The sequence below is a fragment of the Alosa sapidissima genome, chromosome 5 (genome assembly GCF_018492685.1).
Source record: "Alosa sapidissima isolate fAloSap1 chromosome 5, fAloSap1.pri, whole genome shotgun sequence".
Taxonomy (NCBI): Eukaryota; Metazoa; Chordata; class Actinopteri; order Clupeiformes; family Clupeidae; genus Alosa; species Alosa sapidissima.
This window is the reverse complement of record NC_055961.1, coordinates 7088374-7112473: the sequence shown is the minus strand read 5'-3', so window position 1 is coordinate 7112473 and position 24100 is coordinate 7088374. Positions and strand designations below refer to the sequence as shown.

Here is a 24100-nt window from a genome sequence, read left to right as displayed (position 1 = left end):
GGATGGAACAAAGGCCAGAAGACTCAGGTCCCCTTACCATGCAGTTCAGGAAAGCGGTTATGGATGCACTACCCAGAGAAGTAAGGACACAGTTGGAAAATGACTGGCGCCTGGCAGTCATGACTAAAGAAGAATTTAGGTTGGCAGTGTTACACTATGTGACGCTGTACAGGCAAGGAAAAGACAAGGAGGAGCAACAGGAAAAGGAGGCTACAAGAAAGCTAACCCATGTGCAGCTCCAGGAGGCAAAGGGGGCAAAGAAGGCAGCCACCCAAGCTCCAGTGATGCCCACTACAGCCCCTGCCCCACAGTCACAGCAACCGGTGATGAAACAACCTAAGGTGCAACAGCCAGTGATGATGCAGCCACAACCTGTGCAGCCCATGATGCAGACATGGCAACAAGCGCCATATGGACCCCCACAACAACAGCAGCAGAGACAACAATGGCACCAGCCAAGAGGTAGAGGAGGATTCCGCCAAGGTAGAGGAGGACAAGGCAGAGGAGGCTACGGAAGAGGACAATACCAGGGTCAGCAGAATCAAGGAAACAACATTCAATGTTGGATGTGTGGAGGAACGGGACACATCTCCAGGGATTGCCCGACAAAAGCCAGAGGCCAGAACAACCAAGGAGGACAGGCAAATCAAGGACAAATGCAAGGGGGAAATTATGCTCCCCAACAAGGGGGAGCCCCTTACGGGGGAAACTGGAATTGACGAGGCCCAGGAAACCCAGGGGAGGGTCAGTTCCCCGCCCTGACAGGGGGAGCTGACGCAGAACCAATGCTGCAGGTTCTAATAGAGGGATGTTCTTCAAATAAGCAGCCTTCATGCCCGTTTAAGGACTCCGAGATGCCCTTTTCACTGTACGATAAAATTCGACCAAACGCCAAACAAGGAGAGAGAGGAGAAATGGAATAAGGAAATGAGCAAGTGGGGACGCATCCTACTTGACATACGTGCACTAGTAGTGGCCAGAGAAGGAGAGGCCGCCGAAGTGAAATTTGTGGAAGGATGGGGCTTAGGTGTGATCTTCAACATGCCTGGAACAATGCCATACATCACCCTGAGAGTAGCCAGAGGTCACAGGGCAAGAGAAATGGGCCTAGTGATGCTCGAGGCCAAGTGCATCAAATGGAAAGACACAGGGAATGACCGACTCCAAACGGCCATAAGCTGTGAAGGAGAGCCAATGTTCAGGATAAAGTTGGACAACCCGGTCACCGTGTGGGGAGTCCCACAAGTGATCGAGATCATGGATACAGAACCACAGGAGAAGGAGGAGATACCCTATGCTAAAGGATGTCCATATGGGAATCAATTCTGTCTATCGTTTGTTCCCAGGAGCGGGGCGCCGCTGCTGGGACAAAACGAGACATGTGCCGTTCAGCAAAGAAGACGCGGAATGGAGCACATACATTCGACATCTGTCATGGTTCCCTCAAGAAGAGGGCGGCACAACCAGCAATACATCCCCCGGAAGGGTATCAGGGCAGACAAATGGCCTCGGAGGAGGTCCATAACACCCTACGTTGAGGGATGCCCCTATGGCAACCCATACTGCATGCATGGCCTGCTGGAAGGGATAGGATATCGATGCTGGGTTAAGAAGAACCATGTGCCCCTCAACAAATCTGACCCAGATTGGGAAGAATACAAGAGGTACTACATAGACAACGAGCGAGACGGACGAGAAGACAGGGAGGCCGGGACCGGCACCCTGGAGAATGATGATGCTGCAGGAGGCGACAGAAACAGGCGCCGAACGGACAGAGATAATATTGAGACAAGTACCACCTGTGGTATGGTCACAAGGAGATGGTGACATAGGACTGGTCAAGTCAGCGAGCCCTGTGGAGTTCAGACTGAAACCAGGAGCGACGCTGCCTTTCCAGCCACAGTACCCCATTTCAGCAGAGGCAGCTGAAGGGATAAGAGGGACAATTGAAGACCTCCTGGGAGCAGGAGTCTTAGAGGAGGTCCCAAGCGCGAGGTGCAACACACCCATATTTCCTGTACTGAAGGCAGACGGAGTGCGATGGAAAATGGTCCAGGACCTCAGACCCGTTAATGAACGCATTGAGGACTATCCAGCGGACGTCCCACATGCTAACGTACTGATGACCAACATCCCGGCGAGCGCAATGATGTTCTCCGCCATTGATCTGGTTCAAGCATTCTTTACAATACGAGTGGCCCCCGCAAGTAGGGAGTTCTTTGCATTCAAATATCAAGGCAAGACGTTCCAGTACACAAGGCTCCCACAAGGGTTCAAACACTCACCACACATTTTTAACCAGGCGCTCAAGGAGGACCTAAAACACATTGTGTGCCAGAGCACGATTCTGCAATATGTTGACGATGTCTTGGTATACTCACCAGACAAGGAGACGTGTGAAAAGGATACAGTCCACGTTGCTGACTGTTCTGGCCGAAGGGGGGTACAATTTTATAATTATATAAGTTGGAAACTTTCCATGGGAATTAACGGGAATATACAGAAATGAACGGGAATTAATGGGAATAAACTGGGATTTTTTTAATATGGCAAGTTAGTCTATAACAGGGAACTTAAATGTAGTGGACAAAACCCCATCTTGCAGCATAATATTAGTTAAAACAACCTGATTTAATGTAATTTCAGTCAAATTTCTACCATGCACATACGTCAATCCCATGCACACAGCAATCAGCATAGGCTACTAGACATAAAGGAAACCTATGGTGCGTTCATGTGCATGGGGAAAATCAATTCCCAGTGAAAATGTCATCTCATGTATTCCCACAAATTGGTGTGAAACTGGGCGAAGTTTGCAGAGTTGCCCAGTTATGGGCTTGTCGTCACTTTTGTCCTCATTCAAATGGGTGTATGTCATTTTGCATAAACTGTAATGGGACGATTAATCTGTCTGATTAAGCTTGACAATTTATATATAATTTACATAATCTATAAGGTTTGGTTGGGGTGGTATGTTGTGTCATTGTTTTTTTTATTTGTTTTACCATTTTCTGGGATTCTAACTGAACAAACTAATAGTCAGTCAATGTTCCAACCAATTGGATTTTGTTGTTGAGTGGCATGGTGTATCTTGGGCAGTTCAATGGTTTCTGTGTTGCTATCTTAGCACGCTAGTAAACCATAGGCAGATAATGGGATTCCTGCTAGCATGGTAGCTAGCTTTGTATGCTAAGCTAAGCGAAAATACGAACAAACAAATCATATTGCTTATTACGAAACAAAATGTTAATGTCTGTATATGAAACAGTAGGAATTACCAAAAAGTCCCAGTTAATTCCCGTAAATTCCCATAATTTCCTTTAATTTCATGAAAGTTTCCAATTTGGAATATTTCCAAAATTCCCCAGCTTAACTTCCCTTGGAAAGTTTCCGGTAAGTTTCCGGAAATTTACCGGAAATTTTCCGCCCCTTTGCAACCCTAGGTACAAAGCATCAAGGAAGAAACTACAATTTGCACAGCCCCAGGTGATCTACTTAGGTCGCCGAATCCCGCATGGGCACAAGGGCATCGCCCCAGAACACATTGAGGCAATCACCAAGGCACCAAAGCCAAACACGGTGAAGCAGATGATGTCATTCATTGGACTCATAGGTTTCAGCAGCGACTAGGTGGAGTGCTATGAGCAGAAGATAGCCCCACTACGAGCCATGATTGTGCAGGCTGGGACCAGCCACCTGAAGAACCGTCTCACATGGACAATGGACGGAAATGAGGCGTTTGAACGCATCAAAGAAGAATTGCAGCAAGCGCCTGCACTTGCACTGCCGGACTACGGAAGACCATTCTATCTGTACGTGTCGGTCAGGAAAGAAATGGGAAGAGATGCGTACATGACCGCAATTGTGGCACAGACACAGTGCCATGGACGCGGCAAACAGGCAATTGCCTACTACAGCTCAAAGCTGGACGCGGTGGCCCAGGGCTACCCACCATGCTTTCAGGGTCTTGAAGCAGTATATTCGGCCTACGTCAAAGCTTCCAACATCACCATGGGATGGCCAGTGGTGATACACACCAGTCACGCAATAGCGCAGTTGGTGGAACAAGGGAAATTCTGCGTGACGCCTCAGAGGCAGTTGAGGTATTACAATCTGTCACTCTGCCCGGATGTCACTATAAAGGCATGTGACACAGCAGGAAACCCGGCGGATCTCATCCCACTTGATTATGAGGGCGAACCACACGACTGTGTGGCTGACTCGATCGCCTTCTCCAAGCTGAGGGAAGACCTGCAGAGTGAGCCATTAGGACAAGGAGTCACCTACTTTGTGGACGGCTCTAGCCACAACTATGATAACAAGACGCATGCAGGGTTTAGCGTAGTGCAGATGACGGGCCCAGAAACTTTTGTGACAGTTATGAGGTAGCCGTGCACACAACCATGTTCAGCCCAACTAGCTGAATTGAAGGCGCTGACAGCAGCATGCTCTTTAGCGGAAGGACAGGATGCAACTGTACACACAGACAGCGCCTATGCCCACAATGTCTGCCATGTGGAAAAAGAGAGGTTTCAAGAAATCGGATGGGAGCCCAATCCAGCATCTAGAGCAGATTCAGCTGTTGTTAGCGGCCATGATGCGTCCAAAGACACTGGCAATATGCAAATGCAAAGCGCACTGTAAGGGAAAAAGATTGCACAGGCGCTGTTCATCAAGACTCGGTTCGGTTGTGTTTACCACCCGCAGAGTCAGGGGATGGTCGAAAGAGCGAATGGAACGCTGAAAAATAAAATTGCGAAGATCGTCCAAAGCGCGCACGACGATCCAAATTTACCAAACCTAAATTGGGTTGACGCGCTGCCAATCGCGCTGATGAAAATGCGTTGTGAAAAAAATCGAACCACGCATCTGACCCCGCACAAAATGGTGACGGGGCGGGCAATGCCCACACCACGGTTCAGAGGGGATCAGAAGCCCCCGCTGGAAATTCTAGAGCAGGAAGTGAGCAGTTATATTAAACAGCTTTCTCAAGTTCACAGGGCAGTTTTCAAGGAGCAGCAGAGAAGAGAGAGAAGGCGGGAGCGGAGAACCGAGCCAGGACCGATCCAAGTGGGAGACTGGGTGTACCTGAGGGTGTTTAAGATCGTGTCTCGACCCCAGGGCAGAGGGACCCTACAGAGTGGCCCAGGCTACCCCCAGGGCGGTAAGAGTGGAAGGATCAGATTTGTGGTATCACCTTAACTCTTGTTACAGGGCGGTGCCACCAGAAGGAGCGAGAGGTCCAGAGGAGTCGGAGGACAATGACGGGGACCAAAGCCCGCCAGGACCCCTGTGGGATAATTTTTATTTTTCTCATTGAATGTTTAGTATACCTTATATACGTGTAGTGAAATCTAATTGTCATCTCCTTACTCTGACCCTTGTGTTTTCTGAAACTCCTATGTTAGAATGTTTAGTTAAATTAACCCTTGTGTCAGCGAATTGTGGGTAACCCCAGGATGCGGGGTCATAAACATTTCTTATCTTTGTCAAAACACCAGATGGTTAAGTGGGGTTGTAAACATTTCTTATCTCTGTTAAAATACCAGAAGGTTAAGTGATTAATGGAGGGTGACAACTTGTGATTTTCCATGGGTGTGGGGTAAGGTATAAGAGTTGGCTTCACCCACAGATGTGTGGGCTTGTTATTTTGACATTTCATGTTTGTAACATGCTCCCGGCGTCGTGAATAAAGCTGCAGTCTCACACCAGTTGTCCTGGATTAATTTTGACCACATTAATGGCGACGAGGATGGGATTACCTATTCCTGAGGCATAGCGAGGAGGACCAACGGTGCAGGACCCAACAAAGTTGCAACTGAGGGAGATCTCTTTGTGATCTTGGGAGAAGGCCATCACCAGCACCAAACACTGCTTCGCGGCACCCAGCCTGGCCAGAGGGAATCCTCCTGTGTCTCGGATACGGTAACGACCGTATTCGGTGGTCACAGACAACGTGGTGGTGAGTCCCTGATTTTACACTTTGAGGTGGTAAAATAGGGAAGGAAGGCCTGTCCCTACCCGAGAGAGGGGTAGTGGTTGAGTGCACATTTCCTGCCAGGGATAGTGGTAGTGGCCTTGCTGCCTATGCGTAGGTAGCATTTGGTGCACATTTTCCTGCCAGTGATAGTGGTAGTGGCCTTACTGCCTATGCGTAGGTGGTAAATTGTGAGTGCACTGTTTTTGGTTATGCGCATTATATTTCCTGCCAGTGATAGTGGTAGTGGCCTTACTGCCTATGCGTAGGTAGTAAACTGAGTGCTCTGGTTTTTTTTGGTTATGCGCATTGGTAAAATAGGCCTGAGAACATTGGGTATCTGATAAGACTGTCATCACATTTTGTTGGGTTTTGCTCTGATTTTAGGCGTGAGGTAATTGGAAATAAAAATATCAAGGGGACACTGCGATGGGGAGCAGTAAGAGTAAAGCTATTAACCTTCCTAGAGGGGTAGAGACTCCTGGGTGTTTGAGGGATATGTAGAGAAAGTATGAATCTGAATGTATAGATGGGAAATTAGTAAGTATATGGAATAGGTGAACTGAAGGGCAACTTTATTCATCTGGAGTGTTGAGCATAGAAAAGCTAAATGAATGTAGGGCTATGGTAGAGAAAGATAGACCTGTGCAGAAGAGAGAGAGGCAAAGGCTATACGGAGGACATCATGGACTATGTTATGAGCCAGCTTGTTACTTGGAGTACAGCAGCTCTAAAGGAACTGAACAATTGAAAACTATGAAAGGCTTGAAGGAAGAACATGGATGTGGCTGTGGGGCTAACCAGAGGAGAAGGCCACTTAGCACGTCACTGTCACAAGGAAAATCAGAAACAGTACTGGGATCACCCATCACAGCAGCGCTCTCAAACTCCTGTCTGGTCTCAGCATGACAAAGCTGAAGAGGACAGAGAGGTCTGAACAGGAGACCCTGTGGTGACACTTCTGATTTACAACTTGAACTGTTTTCCTCAACTCATTCTGAATGCAACAGCACAGCCTACTCAGCCAACTCTCTTGCTGTTAATGGGGATATTTTTCTTTTTGAACGAGACAGGAGCAGATATTAGTATGAAAGAAAAGAAGGATAGTGTAAGTTTATGACAATGAAAAGTGCATGGTACAGGAGTATTAGATCAGTTCATATTTGAGAGAGTTCCTTACCCATGGGTAGTTAAATGTAAAGAACATGTAGTAAAACAGCATTCCTCCTCAGCAGTGTTTGCTCCGAAAATTTACTGGACTGGGACTTAATGTGTAAATTATATCTTATAATTTCACTCAAACATAATGGGGTTGGTTTAAAAGGACCATTAGCAAACAGCTTAGTATAGTATTAACATCTCCAGTCTCAGTCCAGGAAGATAAGGAAACTCCAGAGTGCTTGCATTTTGTGATGAAATCTTTTCATGACACCCCGGATCTAGAATACTTAGAAAATGGTACCAATTAGGACATACAGTTAAGACTGCTGAAATAGCCGGTGTAATTACAAGTAAAGCTACTCTGCAGATGTAGTAGACCTGTCACCTGGTCTGACATATTTGTTTGCAAACTCAATATTATTATCCCCATGTTGATTTTTATTTAGTTGAGGTGTGGTAAATGCCAAAGATTGGACGCATGTCCAACACACCTTGGGTTATGTATTATCATCACAAAATACATAATTTTTTGTGTTTAGTGTTTTTGTTAAAGTCACCCCTGTGCAGAGATCTTTTAGCAGCTTTCCCTCTCTGCACAACAGGAGGTGGTTGTGACTCAAGGTTGACTCTGAATGCAACGTGTTTCTCTGTAATTGAGATAAAAATGCATAAGTTACAATTAGAGCGGATCCATATTTTAGTTTTGATTTGCGTTTATTTTCAAAGGATAAGGTATTTTGCCACATTTGCCACAAAGATACACAGAGTCAGGGGCCGTTTCAAACAAAGCTCTGGTATCTTGCCTCTAAAAATTCATTCTGCAGTTATCAAGCCTATTATCACCTATGTCGATAATGTTTTACTAACAAGTCCGTCGAGTGAGGTGTGCCAAATTGACACTGTGGCAAAATATTAACATTTCTGGCCAGCGTGGGACTGAAAGTCTCCAAACAAAAGTTGCAACTGCCAGGAGAGAGTGAAGTATTTGGGTCATCTACTCACTCCTGGCTGCCGGGCCCTAGATGCATCTCGCATCTCAGCAATAACTGCTTGTCCCAGACCCAGGACAAAGCAGCAAATGTTGCGATTCCTAGGAATGGTTGGATACTGCCGTGCTTGGATTTTAAATTATGCAGAGAGGGCACAGCCTCTCCAAGCATGTGCAAATACATGAAAAAACTTGACTGACGAACTGACTTGGACTGACAATTGTGATAGAGTCTTTGTAGATCTGAAACAAGCATTAGTGTCAGCTCCAGCCCTGGGGTTGCCTAATTATGATCTACCATTCCAGTTGTTTGTGGGTGAAAAAGCAGGGTACATGTCGGGGGTGTTATGTCAACAACATGGGGGTCAGCACAGACCATTGGCTTATTTATCTAAGCAATTAGATCAAGTAGCGAGAGGGATGATCCCTTGCCTGAAGTCTGTAGCAGCAGCTGCCAGTGGGGTGTTAGCTTGTGCTGACATTGTTGTTGCATCCACTCACTGTATATGTCCCACATGAAGTACACTCATTGCTTTTACAAGCAAAAACTTCACATCTTACACCTGCCCGTCTCCTGACATATCAGCATGTGTTATTAACCCTGAGTCATGTAACTCTTGCACGGTGTACAACACTTAACCCAGCAACATTACTGCCAACAGCAGATGATGGAGATTTGCATGATTGCTGTGAAGTTGTCTCTATGTGCACTAAACCGCGCCCTGACATTTCTGAAACACCTCTGTCAAATCCTGACCTAATACTGTTTGTTGATGGCTCATCTATGCGTTTGGAGTCCGGAGAGGTGGGGACTGGTTACTCTGTAGTGAATCAATTTGAAGTGGTTGAATCTCACTCCCTCCCAGGTACTTTTTTTGCCCAAGCAGCTGAATTGGTAGCCCTATATAGAGCATGTATTTTGGCAAAAGGTAAATCTGTTTTTATTTATACTGATAGTCGGTATTCCTGGGGAATTGTACATGACCATGGGGCAATTTGGAAAGAAAGAGGTTTTCTCACAGCTGCAGGCAAACCATTACAACACAAAGATCTGATAGCTATATTGTTGGATGCCATTCAACTTCCTGCTGCTGTGGCTGTCGTAAAATGTGCAGCCCACTCTGCAAGTAAAGATGCTATCAGCTTGGGCAATAAAAGGGCAGACGCGGCAGCTAAGAGAGCCGCGCAGGGGGGAGTACAGAGAATACCACCTGAATTTTTGAAACCACAAAACACAATTAATTATTTCGTAAACTTACAAATACCAGATGTAGTTACATCTGAAGAAGCTTTAAAGGAAGCACAGAAATCATCAGATAATAAGGAACGACGGAAATGGAAAAATTGTAAAGAAAATACACATGGTCTGTGGGTACATACCCCGACAGGCAGACCAGTTCTTCCAAAGTCTTGTTTTCACATTATTGCTGGCTATCACATGGTTTAGATCATGCAAATGCTAATGCTATGACTCAGACAGTAGAGAAAATCTATTTTGCACCGGGATTCACTATAGTAGCAACCATGTTTTGTGCAAGGTGCATTACATGCCTAAAATATAATGTTGCACCTACAAAGAGAGTCAAGGAAGGACATCACCCACCACCTGAAGGCCCATTTGAACACATTATGATGGATTTCATCCAATTGGACAAATGTAGAGGATATGAATATTGTTTGGTGATAGTTGACATGCAAATGCCTTATCAGTAGCTAAGGCTTTAATGAGAGATGTTGTGCCAAGATGGGCAGTACCCAAGAAACTAACTTCGGACAATGGAGCACATTTTGTGAATAAAATCATTAAAATGTTGTCAGAGAAATTGCAAATTGACTTCAGAACCCATTGTGCATACCACCCACAGTGCTGTAGAAAGAATGAATTCAATGTTGAAAGCAAAACTGACTAAAATCACTGTGTCAACAGGGATGGATTGGGTGACAGCTCTTCCTTTAGCTCTTCTCTACCTTAGAGGCCGTTCATCAATATCTACAGGGTTTAGCCCTTTTGAGATTTTGACCGGACGTCCCTTGCCGGCTCCCACCTAACCTAAGAGATATACATAGGACAATGGTTACATGCGAGAACTGATTGCTGCTCTGTCTTCTGTTTCCCAACAGGTGGCCTCAGCCCTTCCACAAAACTTCCAGGACACACCCAGCCAAGCCAGGCTCCTGGAGACTCATCAAAGATTTGTAAAGGATACTGGAACCTCATCAAGTGTTCTTAGCGACACCTACAGCCATGAGGATTGCGGATAGAGACTCTTGGGTCTATTTGTCACACTGTAGAGTGGTGAAGAATCCAGAACAATACAAGGGATACAAGGGGGATACAAGGAAGTTTATTGTCACATGCATATAGTTACTGGAAGTAAGAAATGCAGTGAAATTATGTCTGGTGTCAGCCTATTTGTGCATTAATTGATTGAACATGGATTGAACTGAGTATCATAACCAACACGTGGTTGCACGAGAGGATTGACAAACATTTTTTGAATACATATTTTGAAGAGGATTAATAAAATATCACTAGCATCATATAAGAATATTATTTCTCAGTTTAGCTAGATAAACATTACAAGTTTGTTGTTTTGGTTTAATTTTATTTTTGACAGTAACCTGAGGAGGGACTAAACCACCCAAGTCAGCTCTGCTGTTGAAGACTAGGATTAGGTTTTATTTTGGGTTTGAATAACTGAGAAGACGAGATGTTGGTGATTGTTTTGCTTATTATTCATCTAAGGGTTATAACTTCCTCCCTTAAGGATGAAGTGTGTGGTAACAATAAAGTTAGCCAATGTGAGTTAGCCTTTCGTGCCAAAACAACATTAACAGGAAATAATGACACATGTTGGGTATGCTAAGACACATCTTTTCAGGTGCGAGTGACCTAAGTAAGAAAGAAAGTGGCATAGTGGTGCAAGTTATGTAAGAGCAGCAGAAGTGTTGTGTTTTCAGGACGACAACAACAACAAGTTGCAAAGTGTACAAGTGTGCAAGTGGAGTAGTGCAGGCGGCCATTGTGGGTCCAATGTCCAGGATGTTATGTAGCTGAGGGTGGAGGGGGGAGAGGAGGGAGAGAGTTCAGCATCACAAACAACCACAAGGTGTCACTTGGGTGCCACTACTATTTTTGATGCGACTGACTTACTGCTTCCATGACGCAGCGGGGGGACGGGAACTTAAATTGATCAAGGTAGTTTAAGCTTACACTTGACAAAACATTCTAATATGAAAATGTAGATGCAATTGTTGTAAAATGGTGCAGCTCCTTTAAGAAAGCACCGTGTGCAGGGATGGAGAGAGAGAAAGCGAGAGGGGATAGGCCTATGTGTGTTAGAACTTAGCGTGTGGAAAAAGTATGTGCTGTTGAGACTGGAGCGAGTCATATTCAAAATAATGCAAAAAAAAAGCAATTATCCTCATTCATTGCAACCAAAGCATGCCTGCTTGCCGACGTTCAAACGAAAAATATATCAAAGCACCTTTTGCGTTTGAATGTAGCACGAAAAAATGTTTAAACAGCTGGACAAATGATTTAGCTAATTGATTATATAACCTGTACACCAGCAATTGTTGAACATTTACCTGTACAAGTACATTGACAGTAGCCCAGCCTAACAGCATGTTGTAGGCCTACTGTAGAAATTTCACTTAAATTGCAACCGCAACATGCCTGCTTGCCAACGTTCAAACGACAATGAAAAAGATAATAAAACAACAAGAGGGTTGAGTCTGAATGACACTGAGTTTTTAGACACTGAGTTTTTGTAGTTAAGAAATATTTTTGTTGAAATATTGTAGCAGCTTTACAAAAAAATAACGGACTAGCTTATCACCTGCAAAGTGTAGCGAATGAAACAGCAGCAGCTCTTTCGATGCTGAATGAGGAAGTAAAATATATGCGAACTGAGCTAGTAGCCCATAGAATGGCCCTAGACTTGTTGTTAGCAGAGCAAGGGGGTCTGTGTCAGGTCGTTGAGACCTCATGTTGCTTCTTAGTGCCAGATGAGTACAACAATATTACCCAATATATTGAAGACATCCGAAAAGCTGTGCCAGATCCACCTCCACTCACTGCTTTTGATATGTTTCTTGAGGACTTTGAAAAAAGATTTGGTACAACTGCCTCAAACATCCTGATGGTAATGTTACGAATTGGATTACCATTCCTTGTCTCTGTGGTGGTTGTATAGTACTTCTTATAGGGAAGTTCACATTAGCTTGTATATTTAGAGCTCTAAACAGACAGGCTACAGTGACAAGTTATGTATCGGTTACTGCGACTGGAACGTATGAAGACATCTTCCCATTCAGGGAAACACCAGATATTGAGATAGAGGAAACATGTTAGTAAAAGAAGTGTACAAATGAGTCTGACCCTATGTACCTGGTTTAAATGATTTTTTTTTTTTTTTTCATTTTCTGTTTTCCCTTTGTAATTTAGATTTAGAACTTCAATAACCTGATTAATTATAGGAGGTAACTTTTAACCATTGTTTGGTAGGTTTAAATACAGTGTTGATTAGAAGAGTTGTGGTAGTATATACACATGTAGAGTACTGTATTAAACATGTAGATTTACAGCTCCACAGGGGGGAATATGTGGGATAATTTTTATTTTTCTCATTGAATGTTTAGTATACCATCACGTGTAGTGAAATCTAATTGTCATCTCCTTACTCTGACCCTTGTGTTTTCTGAAACTCCTATGTTAGAATGTTTAGTTAAATTAATCCTTGTGTCAGCGAATTGTGGATAACCCCAGGATGCGGGGTCATAAACATTTCTTATCTTTGTCAAAACACCAGATGGTTAAGTGGGGTTGTAAACATTTCTTATCTCTGTTAAAATACCAGAAGGTTAAGTGATTAATGGAGGGTGACAACTTGTGATTTTCCATGGGTGTGGGGTAAGGTATAAGAGTTGGCTTCACCCACAGATGTGTGGGCTTGTTACTTTGATATTTCATGATCAGCGCCCCTGCTGACGACCAGGATGGAGCACAGCCATCGGCCGCAGGACTTGCCGAGGCCCTCTACGCCCTCAGACTACCGGATCTCCTTACGCCTCCCCCCCGGACACCTCCTCAGCAAGGCTCGCGACTTCCTGTGGAGCCTGTGGAGAGGCCGACGGACTCAGGGCACAACACTCCGGGGATGACCGCCCAGGGACCAGCCAAGAGACAAGACGAATACTCCAAGGGGTCGACCGGTATGGTTTCCCCGGCGCCCGTTGGGGAGACTTCGAAGAGGCCTTCGACTGGCCTCTCCAGAGCTTCCCAGAAGACGACGAAAGCGACTGAAGGAGGGCAGACCGTCACCCCCAATGACGCTCTGCGAGGGGACGGAGAGGAGCTGCTCGAAGACAGTGCCCTAGACACGGACAATATTCTGTACATAGGAGGATCAGGAGATGACACGTATACACAAGAGCCAGAGACATTAGAGAATGAGTACATCCCGGTACTGGACAATGCAATGACTCAAAGCAAAAATGAGAGTAAAAATGTAAATAGCACAAACACACTTCCCGAGACCCTGTCAAAGAGCCGGGCTAATGGGACTCAAGCCAAGAAAAGAAAAAGGAGATCAACCGGCGCGCTGAGCCAAATACACAGCAAGGACAGTAAACCCAGAAGGAGGCTGTTATGTGTGCTCAGCAGTAAGGCCAAAGTTGACAATACTGCCTGCACCAGGAACAGGAGAAGAAGATGCAGTGTATCGAGAGTCAGGGAAGCAATACCAAGAAAACAAGCTCTCCCCCTTTTCTAGGAAGTGATATACCGAGGAGGAGGTGGACCAGTATAGGCCCCTACTCTGCAGGACAAAGGGGAATGGCACACGCCTCGCAACAGAATGAGGCGAGATGTGGAAAAGACTATCCAGGCATGGGAAGGAGAGTAGCAAAGAAAACCCACCGGATCTACGAGATTCCAGAAGATGTAGAGTTTGAGTGCTTCGAAGTACTCCCTACTGCAAAGACAGTCCAGCGAAGCGCGCAGGATGTTGGAGCATTCGAAGGACGCTGTGCAGCGAAGTGGGTTCATGAACTTAATAACTTCCTGTTCAGCCTGGTAGAAAGTAGCGAGAATGGGAAACGAATTGGGGTTGAACTAAACACCACGATGATGGACACAAGTTGGGCGTATGGACAAGACATTCCCTTAGCAGACCTGTGGTGGGTATGCGGAAGAAGATGGGGACTGCGAAATACCCTTCCAAAGTATTGGAGAGGAAAATGCGCCAGGGTGATCCTGGCTCAGCAGACTTACGTAGTCCCTTGGTCAGAACGCAACTCGACAGTGAACTCAACCAGCCCAGGGAGCGGCCAGCAGACACCCACAAACGAGAACCTGAAGAGAAGCCGAAGAGGCACTGACGAGAACGACGGAATATACATAGACAACTTTGGACAACCCCAAAACGTCCCGGAACAATTCAAGGTACGGGACGAGGTGCTCGCCGGATTTGAAGCCGCCATTCCCTTCTATGGACCAGCCGCAGCCATCTCCAAGAATGTTCAATAGATCAACTACATCCACTATAACGCCCTGCGGTTTATGAATGACACCATAGACGCATTCGACGCGTTTGATAGGAGACTGAACGCTACCGCAAAAATGGCAATAGAAACTAGATATGCAATTCCAAGGAATTACCAGTGCATGAAAATGCTAAAGTTGTGATGTAAAATATCATGTATAGTTAAAACAGATAATACAGAGATGGTTACTACGGTGATGCTAGGATAGACATGGTGGTTGCATAGCTTAATAAAAGTTGATAGTTTAAAAGTAGACTGTTTAGCTGAATGTAGATGGTTTAAAAGTTGTTGATAGACAGTAGATAGTTTAAAAGTTGTTGATAGGCAGCTAGTTTAATAGATAGTTTAATGATAGTTTAATAGATAGTTTAAAAGTAGACTGTTTAAAAGTTGAAGGTAAATAGTTTAAAAGTTGTTGACAGACTGGAAGTTTAATGAATGTTGATATTCAAATAGTTTAATGGCTGTGTATAGGTAGATATTTGACGATAACTGAAAGTTGGAATGGCTCTAATGTTTGCTAGCAGTTATGCTAAGATTTTTAACTATGCTAACCATGTTACTTAGCTAATGTTTTATAGTAGTGTTAGCAATGCTAACATGCTAACCATGTTACTTAGTTAACTTAGCTAACGTTTTCTAGCAGTTTTGCTAAACATGCTAACTATGCTAGCAATGCTACTTAGCTAACTTAACTAATGTTTTCTAGCAGTTTTGCTAAACATGCTAACTATGTTAGCAATGCTAACTATGTTAACCATGTGACTTAGCTAACCTAGCTTATCATTTTTAGTAGTTATGCTAACTATGCTAACTAGCATGCTAACAATGTTAACATGCTAACTATGCTAACCACGTTACTTAGCTAACTTAGCTAATCATTTTTAGCAGTTTTGTTAAAAATGCTAACTAGCATGCTAACTATGTTAACATGTTAACTATGCTAACTAGCTACAGTGGGTAGGAGTCATAGTCGATGTCAAGTAACAGTTACAATGGCTGAACAGTTAAAAAGTTCAGTAGTTTAAAGGGTTAGATTGTTTAATAGTGAAATATTGTGGTGAGGACTTTTATTTTGAAACAGTTTTTGGCAGAGGAAGCAGTTGAACAGGATGTGTAGTCTTAATAGGGCCAGTTTGTATGCTTAAAGCCTGAGACTGGCAGTTGATCCAGGTGGCCTGAACACCTGCCATAGGATTCTAATTGCTTAACGGCTGTATTATGATGTCACAATCGGCAATGTTAAGTCTATGGGGATTTTTAAAAAGTTTTTCTTCAATAGTTTAAAAAGTATAAAAGTTTCAAAGTTGAAAAGTCATACCAACCCGATCTGTTTGAAGACCTACGTTACAAAGTTTGAATGAAGTTTCTAAGTTAAACTGTTCCAAGAGAAATTGCGTACGGAAAAAGTGGTAAGCGGAATAATAATAACTAGAAATGCAATTCCAAGGAATTACCAGTGCATGAAAATGCTAAAGTTGTGATGTAAAATATCATGTATAGTTAAAACAGATAATACAGAGATGGTTACTACGGTAATGCTAGGATAGACATGGTGGTTGCATAGCTTAATAAAAGTTGATAGTTTAAAAGTAGACTGTTTAAAAGCTGAATGTAGATAGTTTAAAAGTTGTTGATAGACAGTAGATAGTTTAAAAATTGTTGATCGACAGCTAGTTTAATAGATAGTTTAATGATAGTTTAAAAGTAGACCGTTTAAAAGTTGAAGGTAAATAGTTTAAAAGTTGTTGACAGACTGGAAGTTTAATGAATGTTGATATTCAAATAGTTTAATGGCTGTGTATAGGTAGATATTTGACGATAACTAAAAGTTGGAATGGCTCTAATGTTTGCTAGCAGTTATGCTAAGATTTTTAACTATGCTAACCATATTACTTAGCTAATGTTTTATAGCAGTGCTAGCAATGCTAACATGCTAACCATGTTACTTAGCTAACTTAGCTAACGTTTTCTAGCAGTTTAATGAATGTTGATATTCAAATAGTTTAATGCCTGTGTATACTGTAGGTAGATATTTGACGTACGGAAAAAGTGGTAAGCGGAATAATAATAAGAAGAAGAAGAAGTTGCCTAGGAAGAACAGTACAGTGCATTTTCATGCACTGTAATAAGAAGAAGTTGTTGAAGTTGCCTAGGAAGAACAGTACAGTGCATTTTCATGCACTGTAACCAGAATAGCAGTGGACTGGATATTGGCGAAAGAAGGGGGAGTGTGCGCTATCGTTGGGACAGACTCATGCTGCACATATGTCCCAGGTGCAGATGAGAACATGAATGAGTTCTCGACCGCGTTGAACAGACTCAAGGCTGTAAACAAGGAAGTGCACGAGAACTCTGGAAAAGGACCGACGTTTGATGCCGCAGGCATCGCAGGAGTCTTCGCCCCTATAACCCAGTGGCTGACGGACACTTTTGGGTCATGGGGGGGTCAGATTGTGGCATTTTTTGGAAAGATATTGCTGGGAGCAGCTCTAGTTGTAGGAATGTTTTGCTGCATTATTCAGTGTTGTGGAAAGGTTTGCTCCAAGGTAGTTGCTAGACAATTAGTGGTTCAAAATGTAATGATGCCCTGGGGCGAGGAGGATGGAAGTGATAGAATCCTCCTTGTGCAAACTAGTGTGGAGTGAATAATGGAAGAAGAGTTTGTGGATCGAATGCTGGAGGAGGAACAAGAGTTTCCTCCCCCGGTCATGTACAAGTAGAGGTGGGGTCCTGTGAGTCACCCATCTCTACACATGCACTGACTTACACTCACACACACAACACTGATGGGTAACTCACAAGACACATGCCTGCACGCCCGGGTGACGGAGTAAAAGGAGTAGAGTCATGGGCTGTGACCTGATACGAATAAGTCGCCCTATTAATCCTGATTCAATTTTATATCTTTTAGATGTTAATGCTAGTGCTTCGCTATTCATAGACGGTAACTTAAGATTTGTAGAGGATTAGCCCTCACCTGCAAGACCATCCAACACTGGATAGATGTAATCAAAAGCTTGCTACTAGAAGTGCTCACCTCGCCCCGACTTACCGTGCGTCGGACCTGGCCTGCCCAGCGGTGTGGCAGGTGTGTGGCGCGGTCAGTGCTCAAGGACGGGTACGACCCTATTGGCCAGCAGGGGCAACCTAAGGCAGAGCACGGCGGCCCGTCCCCTCGGTGGAGCGCACTCGCGGCCAGCGCGCCCACCCGTTCTCACGCTAGTGTGAATGCCCGGAGGAGAAGAGGGATGACGTTGCGAGTAACAAAGGGGAGTGATGCATAAATGCCAGAAGGGGCCATATATACACCATTTATACTTAAGAAAGAGTGTGATTGTAGTATAGGGTTTGCTAAGAGAGCCATATACCTGGAAGGTGGATAGGTAAGTGACGAATAGGATCATAAAATTGTTACGTAGCTCCAATTTGGCACCGATGGCCGTTGCATGAAATTTCATTTTTATGTTCAAAGTGACTAGCACATTAGCCGCTTTGGGGACAAATCCGTCTCGGGTCCTAGCCATTTGTTCATAGCAAGGAATTGGTCTCTCTGTCACTTGATCTGGGCGTCCAGGGTTTTTGATTATTATAGAGGATGGAATCTACTATCTTGAAATCTCCTGGCTTCTTCTTATTATTACAGTGCATGAAAATGCACTGTACTGTTCTTCCTAGGCTTCTTATTACAGTGCATGAAAATGCACTGTACTGTTATTCCAAGGCATTTTATTATTATTACAGTGCATGAAAATGCACTGTACTGTTATTCCAAGGCATTTTATTACAGTGCATGAAAATGCACTGTACTGTTCTTCCTAGGCTTCTTCTTATTACAGTGCATGAAAATGCACTGTACTGTTATTCCAAGGCTTTTTACAGTGCATGAAAATGCACTGTACTGTTATTCCAAGGCTTTTTACAGTGCATGAAAATGCACTGTACTGTTCTTCCTAGGCTTCTTCTTATTCTTCTTCTTCTTCTAACGCATTTAATGCAGCTTCAACCGTTTAACGTAGAAACTTCATTCAAACTATGTTACGTAGGTCTTACTTAGGACATGGGTGCTATGTATTTTTCAACTTTGTAACTTTTATACTTTTTAAACTATTAATTAAAAACTAATCAAAATTTCCCCATTGACTTAACATTATGATTATGACATCACAATACGGCCGTTAAGCAATTAGAATCCTATGGCAGGTGTTCGGGCCACCTGGACCAACTGCCAGTCTCAGGCTTTAAGCATACAAACTGGCCCTATTAAGACTACACATCCTGTTCAACTGCTTCCTCTGCCAAAAACTGTTTCAAAATAAAAGTCCTCACTACAATATTTCACTGTTAAACAATTCAACCCTTTAACTCTTTAACTGCCACGGAATTCTAGAATACTGCACCCCCTCACTGCCAGAGCAACATTCTAAATCCCCCAAAAATCTGCTGGATATTGTCAAACTGTGTATAAAGTATCTGTTTTCTGGTTTTACACTACTTTTTGATAGCTACAGTCAAATAACAAAGGATGTTACACCACTGCCTCTATTTAGGGCTCCAAAACATTGCACAAAAACATTGTGTATGTCATTGTGGTCATTACAAACAGCAGTTGCACAATACAATTTGTAATATGTACTAATGAATTATCACCTCAAAAACACACACAATAGATAATATTCATAGGAAGATATGTAATTTAATCAATTAATAATATATTATCACATACTCTAAATATTCACACATCTCATTACATCATTACAAAATGATTGAGTAGCAAACTTATAACATACAACGTGACAAACGGTAGGCGGTTTCAATTCAGATAAATCAGGTAGTCTAACAAACAGTGACATGTTAATCATGTAGTACCATGCATGTCATTATTTATGCTGTTCCTTTGCAATTAAATTCAGGTCCAGAAAGGTTTAGAATGACTAAACATAAACACCCCTGTAGTAAAATTGAACAATAAATATAAATAATAAGTTCTTTTTGGTAATTGAGGGGCAGCCGTGGCCTACTGGTTAGCGCTTTGAACTAACCGGAGGGTTGCCCATTCGAATCCCGACCAGTAGGAACGGCTGAAGTGCCCTTGAGCAAGGTGTGTGCTTCACCTCACTGTATGTTCACTGTGTGCTGAGTGTGTTTCACTAATTCACGGATTGGGATAAATGCAGAGACCAAATTTCCCTCACGGGATCAAAAGAGTATATATACACTATTGTATTGGTGACAAACCAAGATACTTTGCACATGACAATTTGCAGATCATAAAAGAAAAAATGTCCACCTGCTGGGGTGTTTTTTTAACATCTGCAAACAGTAAAGGACTGACATAGGTTAAGTTCTTGTGAGCACACTAACAGCAGAGACCAGTGTTGTGCCCGGGGAGCAACCTATATGTGGCCACAATACTCATGTTCTCTGTGATTCATTTCCTATTTTGCCTTTGAAAACACATTGGATTAGATCCATGTTTCATTTGAGTATACAGCTACATGTAATAACTGTTGAAGTGAACAAAAAAGAACTCTGAACATCTTTTGGAAACTAGTGTACTACTAGCCAGCTACTTGCTAGCCAGCTACTATAGCCAGTTCAAGTTTTGTATAGATTTCTAAAAATGAACAGTAAAACCTCTACACTGGTAGAGATTTGAACAAACAATAAATATCAGTTCAAGTTTTGTATGAATTTCTGAAAATGAACAGTAAAACCTCTACACTGGTAGAGATTTGAACAAATAAACAATATCAGTTCAAGTTTTGTATAGATTTCTAAAAATGAACAGTAAAACCTCTGCACTGGTAGAGATTTGAACAAACAATATCAGTTCAAGTTTTGTATAGATTTCTAAAAACGAACAGCAAGACCTCTACACTGGTAGAGATTTGAACAAACAAACAATAAATATCAGTTCAAGTTTTGTATAGATTTCTAAAAATGAACAGTAAAACCTCCACACTGGTAGAGATTTGAACAAACAAACAGTAAATATCAGTTCAAGTTTTGTATAGATTTCTAAAAATGAACAGTAAAACCTCCACACTGGTAGAGATTTGAACAAACAAACAGTAAATATCAGTTCAAGTTTTGTATAGATTTCTAAAAATGAACAGTAAAACCTCCACACTGGTAGAGATTTGAACAAACTAACAGTAAATATCAGTTCAAGTTTTGTATAGATTTCTAAAAATGAACAGTAACTGATTGGAAGAACTAATCATTTGAACTGATTGAAATAACTGATCATTTGAACTGATTGAAAGAACTGATAATTTGAACTGATTGAAAGAACTGATCCTTTGAACTGATTGAAAGAACTGATCCTTTGAACTGATTGAAAGAAGGCTGATTTAACTGATTGAAAGTGCTCCTAGACAACCTAGGCTGGTAGTGGTGGATGCCTGAGATGGAAGATTCTGAAAAAAAAGGGGAAAAAACTATATTTAGAGAAGAAAATTCAAACAAAATGGAACATTTTGGCAAATGTCTACATTTATAGTTATTAGCAGTGTAATTTAACGTGCATAAATAACTTTTATATAATCAATAGTAGTAATTATTACATTGTATGAAACAAGGAAAATGCATATCAACATGTGCATATTAAAATTAATGTAATTTACCAGATACTAGCAGATACGCATACTAGATAGCCTACTATAATAAGCAAACAACATCTCACCAGTGTTTGTACACAAGCTTTGTATGGTACATCTCAAAGCAGTCAGTGGGGCACAGTGCAGGGTGGTCTGAACAGGTCTTGCAGAAGAAAGGTGTCTGCTTCCTCCCTCTATGTGCGTCATCTGGACTGCGCTTCCGCGTGGAACAGACTTTGCAGTCCGGACGCGATTTCTCGTGTTGTCCGAGAAAGTGTCGACCAGTGAGACGCACGGGCACTAACGGTGTGCTGATTGGCCTGGGAGGAGGAGTGAGCTCAATTTGCCTCCGTCTCAGTAGCCCCTTCACCACAAGCTCGCGGAATCCAGCCGACTGCATTGTATTGCCACTTTCTTTGTGCAAGATGTAGGCATTCACAAGTGCGACCTCTCGGATATGATGGAACAACCGATGGTACCACTTCATTGCACGGTGTTGGTAGCTGTAATAGGAGCATAGCTGGTCTCCGCGATCTACCCCTCCCATGAAGCGGTTGTAGTCCTCCACGCTCTTTGGCTTGCGCAAAGTTCTGTAGCCATCAGGCCCCTTGCTACGCACTCGTTTGGTGATAACGAGATTGTCGTGCACTGTGGAGAGGACAGTGACTGTGCCAGCATCACGAAAAGACGCAGTTAAAAGTGGACGTTTTTCAAAAAACACAGGGGGATCTGAAGGCCGCAGTTTCAGACCATGGAGTTGAGGGGGCATGCCTTTCCTGTTCACACGAACAGTTCCACACGCGCCGGTGTTTTGCCGGTGGAGCTCTTGGAAAAGAGCGGGTGAGGTGTAGTAGCTGTCAGTATAGAGACTGTGTCCCTTCCCCAAAAGCTTGGCTTCCCTTAGCAAGCCAACAACTGAACTATGGCCAATACCCAGACAGCGATCGTAGTTGAAGGCCCCTCCAGTGTATACGTGCCACAGGTACGTGTAATTACTTGTCGCGTCTGATAGGACAAAATTCTTCAGACCAAACCGGTGTCTTTTATTTGGCACGTACTGACGAAAAAACACCCTTCCACGAAATGAAACCATGGATTCATCAATGGAGAGGTGTTCGTGGGGGTAGTACTCGCTCTGAAAACTCTTCAGGACTAGATCCATAAGTGGGCGGATTTTAAAAAGTGGATCATAACCCGGCTGACCTCTCTCCAACCTCAGAGAGTTGTCATTGAAGTGGATGCAGGAGGACAAGAGCTGAAAGCGGTTGCGTGTCATTACACGGGCGAAATTTGGTGTCAAGCCCAGTGAACTTTGGGTGCTCCAGTAATCAGCGATTTGAGGCTTTCTAGTCAGACCCATGCTGATCTGAATGGCCAAAAACGCCTCCATCTCAGAGCGATCAGTGGGTTTATAGTCACGTAAACGAGAGTGACTCGCTAGCTCGGTGGAAGCTAACGCCTCAGCATAGCGGTTTGTCTCAGCCACCATGAGATCAATGACACAATCGCTAAAAAAGGCTTTAAAAAAAAGGTATGGATCACTACAATCCCAAACTCTCTGCGGACCAGGTCGTGGGTTGGTGTGTACAAAAGGGATCCTCCCATCAGATCGCTTCCTCTCCCCCTCAGTGGCCACCGTCTTGCCTGTCACATCTAGCCACTCCCGCGGGGCGTCTCCCTCACCACAGCCAGTGAAGTCGCCGGCCTCGGTGAAGTTGCCGGCCGCTCCTCCTTCTTCGACTCCCTCCTCGTCCTCCCCTGGACCACACAGGACCCCCTCCAAGTCCTCCTCTCCAAATCCGAAAAACTCCTCATCGCTGTCACTGTCCCAGTTGAAATTAAAACTCTCCTCCATGGTCGTAAATTCACGGTACCGCAATCGCAAACTCTCTCTGTGTGCTAGCTAGATAGCTTGATATTTAGCTGATGCTAATTTGTTTTTTGAAGTTTGTGAATGACGTAATTAGCATATTTGTGAAATATTAACCAATCGTGATCTGTCTAGAACATGTTTACTATCATATCAACATAGCAACAGCACAGTAACGATGTTTTAATTGGCTACATGTTAGCGCGGCAATGATGATGCTCCTTGGGCGCACATATGCACCCTTGGCATTCTAGAACACACTCATTGTGGGCGCATATATGCACCGTTGGCAGTAAACGGGTTAAACTACTGAACTTTTTAACTGTTCAGCCATTGTAACTGTTACTTGTCATCAACTATGACTCCTACCCACTGTAGCTAGTTAGCGAAGTTAGCTAAGTAACATGGTTAGCATAGTTAGCATGCTAGCATGTTAGCATGCTAGTTAGCATTTTTAGCAAAACTGCTTAAAATGATTAGCTAAGTTAGCTAAGTCACATGGTTAGCATAGTTAGCATGCTAGCATGTTAGCATGCTAGTTAGCATTTTTAACAAAACTGCTAAAAACGATTAGCTAAGTCAGCTAAGTAACATGGTTAGCATAGTTAGCATGCTAGCATGCTAGTTAGCATTTTTAGCAAAACCGCTAAAAACGATTAGCTAAGTCAGCTAAGTAACGTGGTTAGCATAGTTAGCATGCTAGCGCTAGCATGTTAGCATGCTAGTTAGCATTTTTAGCAAAACTACTAAAAACGATTAGCTAAGTAACATGGTTAGCATAGTTAGCATGCTAGCATGTTAGTTAGCATAGTAACTTTGTTAACATTATTATCTTTGTTAACATAGTTAGCATAACTGCTAGCAAACATTAGAGCCATTCCAACTGTCAGTTATCGTCAACTATCTACCTAAATAATTTAACCATTTAAACTATCCACCTATTTAACTGTTCA

At 43.2% G+C, this 24100-nt stretch overlaps 1 protein-coding gene across 1 annotated transcript; it reads right to left on the bottom strand.

Annotated features, from left to right (window-relative positions):
* Positions 1–20988: 20988 nt before the first annotated feature.
* Positions 20989–23448, bottom strand: LOC121710028 (piggyBac transposable element-derived protein 4-like). The gene is made up of 2 exons (XM_042093853.1): positions 21364–23448; positions 20989–21097 (listed from the first exon to the last, which is right to left on the bottom strand). Coding segments are annotated over exons 1-2 (1770 nt in total). The 5' UTR covers positions 23133–23448; the 3' UTR covers positions 20989–21096.
* Between the last annotated feature and the right edge of the window lie 652 nt (positions 23449–24100).

Excerpts from the sequence above, each read along its gene's own strand:
- LOC121710028 (XM_042093853.1), bottom strand. The coding sequence starts at position 23,132 with ATGGAGGAGAGTTTTAATTTCAACTGGGACAGTGACAGCGATGAGGAG.